Genomic DNA, 4,572 nt, shown 5'->3' on the forward strand with positions numbered 1-4,572 from the left:
TTACAGACTCACTAACTTGAGGGTGTTTGCCTTCTCCTGCAGACTGTCGAGCAAGCTATCGAAACTCTTCTTGAAAGAGTCCACACCCTCCAATTCAAGTTGAGACCCAACAAAGCTCCAGTCAATCCCCAACTTCTCAAGGGCACTGTAAATACCCTCGGCTTCAGATACGTTTGAATCAATCGTCCTTGCAACAGAACCGTGATCGATAAATGCTTGAAGAGCTTGATCGGGCATCGTTGAAACCTAACAGACATTTAATTAGAGGTCAACCATCAGGCAAACACAAGGTAATATGGATTATTCGCATGGCATTTTCGGAGGCCATCTCTTAAATTTGTGTCCCCATTAGCCCAGTGGGTTCAATTTGCCTTTTAAAAGTAATTGCATTCATTATTCCTCTTGCAGATAAATATAGCCCATTGGGCTAAAGACATAATTAAAATAGTTGCCTCAAAAAAGGCCATTTGTGCAAATGCCTCGAGTAATATTTCATTAGAGGTCACTCCAAGAAAAGTGATTTGATGAATTATTCTTTTTGCAGAGAAATATAGCCCACTAGGCTAACAGGAGAGAACTTACATAGTGGCCTCAAAAACACCATTCAAGAAAGTGATTTGACGTCAACGCTACAGCGCCACAATCACCACAAACAAGAAGGCAATAAGATGACTCACCGTGTCTGGTCCAATGAGAGGATCCACATATAAAGTGTCAGGATATGCTGGGTTCTTAACGCTAGTTGATGCCCACAATAGCCTCTGTTTCTTGGCACCTTTCTTTACCAAAGCTTCCCATCTAGGACCAGAAAATTTCTTCTGGTAAAGCTTATAAGCAAGAGCTGCCTGCGCATTTGCAGCCTGTAATGGAAGTAAGACAACATGAGGTTATCTGTCACTTGTATTTCTCTAACATCCCAAAAAGAATAGACAAATTCATAGCTGTATTAGCTACCTTCCCGCGAAGATCAAGAGCCTCTGGAGTTCCAATTTTCTCAAGCATCTTGTCGACAAGTGTGTCTACTCGACTGACGAAAAATGAAGCAACACTTGTGACTCTGGAGAGATCACTTAGCCCAGAAGCCTCAAGGCCATCGAGGTAAGCATCAATGACTGCTTCATATCTTGCAAGAGAGAAGATGAGCTGTGCATAGACATAGGAGCTACTTCAGTATTCAGAAGCCACTAAAGTACAAACAGGAAATGGAAGAAAATCACATGAAACATCATACTATTTTAAGCAGTTTCTTAAATAAACAAACATGGACCTTAAGTAGTAATGGATTTTTGTGTTTTTTTTTATTGTTCAGTAGTAATAAATCCTTATTTAATTAAATAATTCCCTTCATCACTTACTAATCCAGTGCCATACAATTATCTCTCTTATAAGCAAGAGAAGACAAGCAATCTTTAATCTCATGCATGAAACGTCAAGTTGTCAAAAAGGCAACAAGGAATCAACTCACCGTGACATTAACACTTATTCCAAGTGAAATGACTTCCTTGATGGAAGGAATGCATGGAGCAGTAGCTGGAATTTTTATATACACATTGGACCGCTCAACCTTCTTATGAAGCCACTTTGCTGCGTCTACAGTGCCCTCTGTATCCTCAGCAAGTCTAGGTGAGACTTCAACGGAAACGTACCCATCGCCACCATCTGTTTTATCGTAGATTGACTCAAAGAGTTTGCATGCATCTTGGATGTCCTTTACCACAAGTTCCCAGTATACGCTCTCTATATCTTTTCCAGCTTGAACAAGTTCCCTAAAAATAGCAGCGAATGAAGATACGCAGAGTGGAAAACAGGCAAAACGAATAGTCACAGGTGAAGAAATCATATATTCATTTCCTGTAATATGTTGTTGAAAGGACCCTTTAAAAAGAAAAAGGTAAACAACATCTTATATTACCGCAAGTCCATCAAACACTATTACAATGTGATAAACACTGAAAATGGCATTGATATAAAGCTCCAAGGAAGAGTCAGAGGGTGTAATACACATAACAAACCCAACCTTTAAATGGGTATTTGATCAAACAACATTCATTTGGAAAACAAAAATATTTATCTTTACTTTCCCAAGATCCAATGCTCATAACTTTCCTCAAATTGTGCCTCCTCTCCTCCTTTACTCTTCAATTTTGGCATTCACGTTAAATCAAATAAAATGGTTTCTAAACCCCTAGCATTCAACAACAAACTATTGCCAAAAAAGCACAACTGCTAATGAGAAACATTTCAAAATCTACATTACCTAAACTGTTCATTGTATGCATTTGATGTTGATATCGCTTTCTGGAAAATCTGCAATCATCAAACTAACAGTTAGGTAGGTTGATGGAATTGTAGACTAACAACTAGAAACTAAAAAAAGTAGAAATTTTATTCAAATAAGAGAACAGCACAGAAATAACGACAAGGGGTTAATAGTTTACCGCAGGATTGCTGGTTACACCTCTGACACCACTTTCAATCAGTGGAAGCAAATCCGTAACAGGACGGCAGAGATTGTCATACCATGGGCTTTGGCCTTGCCTCTCGTAGAGATCATGGAGAGTTGTTCTCTTCACTGTGCTTCCATTTCCATCAGCTTGAGAGCATTTGACACTGTCAAATAAATTGATGATTAAATATTACCCAATTTGTGCCAGTACAAATGCAAAACATGCGTTAGAAAGACAAAGTAATGCATAACATGTGTTAGAAAGACAAACTAAACTAAGGCAGAAGGGTACACATAAGGATTTGAAATATCTTCTTTTTTTAATATTAAGCGACATTGTAGAAATTTATCAGCAGAATTGGCATGCTGTTACGAACAATTGAGTACAACAGAAACAGTTTCCAAAGATTATGTAGAGAGCTAATAAAGTTTCCAAGATTATGTAGAGAGCTAATAATTGGCATGGCCTCTACATGGTAACAATTATGTGCATCTGCAGGGGCAGATTTATAGCCCAAATTATGGGGCACGTGAACTCATGGTCTCTCCGTTAAACTAGGTATTTATGTATGTATTTTGAGAATTGGTCTAATATTATCTGCTGCCCCCATGCACCAAAGAGGCTAAATGGTGGACTTGGTTGAATACTGAGTTATACTCCTTCCGGTTCACAATAAGTGACCAGTTTACTTTTTCATTTTGGTTCAAAATAAGTGTTCAGTTAGGTAATCAAGAAAAAATTCAATTTGTTTTTACTCTTTTACTCTCATGTGCATATACCTAAAATGTTTTCTCACTCCTCACTATAACTATGTGACCAATATTTAATAAAGATAGTTTAGTCATACTAGGTATTTTTGCATAGGATTTAGCATTTTCTTGATGGGCGTGCTAAAAGGAAACTGGTCACTTATTGTGAACCGGAGGGAGTATATCCAAAGGAACAAGAATTGATTCTCTACTTTTTTTTCCTCTTTGCTTTAGTGGTGAACCCATATTCTAGAAATCCTAGATCCGCCTCTCTGCACATTTGTAAAGATTTGAAATATCTGACTATATATTTCTAACTTCAATCTAATTAGAGATTTTTTTTTGATAAGTTTAAATAGGGATACAAAAAGCAAGAGTTTGAAGGGTCATTCATCCAAGCACCACTAGCACCAAAGTTAGAGTTGAATATAATTTTTTTTTTTAAACTGTGTTTTTTTTTTAGTGTGTGTGTGTGGAGAAAAATCACTTTTTTGGCATAAACGAGCTCTACGCAATCAAGAATTTAATTTTTTTAGAAATAAAAAACCAACGGACTATTCAATTAACTTTTCTAGTTTCTGCACCCTTGCAGAAAAAATTGATAAATATGCATATCACATGAAAATGAAAAGCAGCAAGCTTTTTACGTCAAAGGCAGTCTAAAAAACATGGGCAAGAAACCATTTTTATAGAAAGAATATAGCCGAGATCAAATCGAAACATAGAAAATAGAAGCATAGTAAATAGAAACAAGTGAATGAATAAAATAAGACAAGTAACAATAACTAAAACTCTGCTATGTGTAATTAAAAAAAAATATGATCCAAATGAAATGATCTAATTTTAATGAATCCTATGAATAAATAGAGAAAAAAAATTACCACAACGAGCCTCTGATCGAAGGGTTGAAAACGAGTGACAATTTAGAAGCAGAAAATCTATGGTCAAAGGAGGTGGTTTTGTTGGTACGAAGATCAAGAAAGGATTTGGGTGCAGATGAAGATCTGGTCGTAAAAGAAGTGGAGGAAGAGTAGTTGAGGGCTGGATTTGAGAGCTTAGAAATAGTAGCCATATTTGAGCTGAGAGAAAAGAGAAAAGGAGAGGGTTTACGAAAATGGGTTGGTGAGTGTTTATAGTTTTGACGATGGACGATATAAACGAAGATGAAATGTGGGTTTAAGGGGAAAGGTTGGTGCGGCTGGTTAGGGGTTGTTTGGTTAGAATATGTGTTTTTATATTTAATTTAATAATAAAAGGATTGTTATATCTTGAATAATAATTGATAAAATTATTCTTATTTTTTTTTTTAAAAAAAAACTAATAAGGAGTGGATGCATTTTTTTGGATCTTTTTACTTAATATTCAATACATACTTT

General features: G+C 36.2%; 1 protein-coding gene across 1 annotated transcript; it reads right to left on the reverse strand.

Moving 5' to 3' along the window:
- On the reverse strand, nucleotides 1-4,268 carry LOC107792012 (transaldolase-like). Its single transcript, NM_001325530.1, has 7 exons — nucleotides 4,078-4,268; nucleotides 2,439-2,610; nucleotides 2,258-2,307; nucleotides 1,466-1,766; nucleotides 955-1,143; nucleotides 678-860; nucleotides 1-246 (listed from the first exon to the last, which is right to left on the reverse strand). The coding sequence occupies exons 1-7, from the start codon at nucleotides 4,266-4,268 to the stop codon at nucleotides 1-3; spliced, it is 1,332 nt and encodes a 443-aa protein (NP_001312459.1).
- Between the last annotated feature and the right edge of the window lie 304 nt (nucleotides 4,269-4,572).

This window comes from Nicotiana tabacum, chromosome 16 (genome assembly GCF_000715075.1).
Source record: "Nicotiana tabacum cultivar K326 chromosome 16, ASM71507v2, whole genome shotgun sequence".
Classification (NCBI taxonomy): domain Eukaryota; kingdom Viridiplantae; phylum Streptophyta; class Magnoliopsida; order Solanales; family Solanaceae; genus Nicotiana; species Nicotiana tabacum.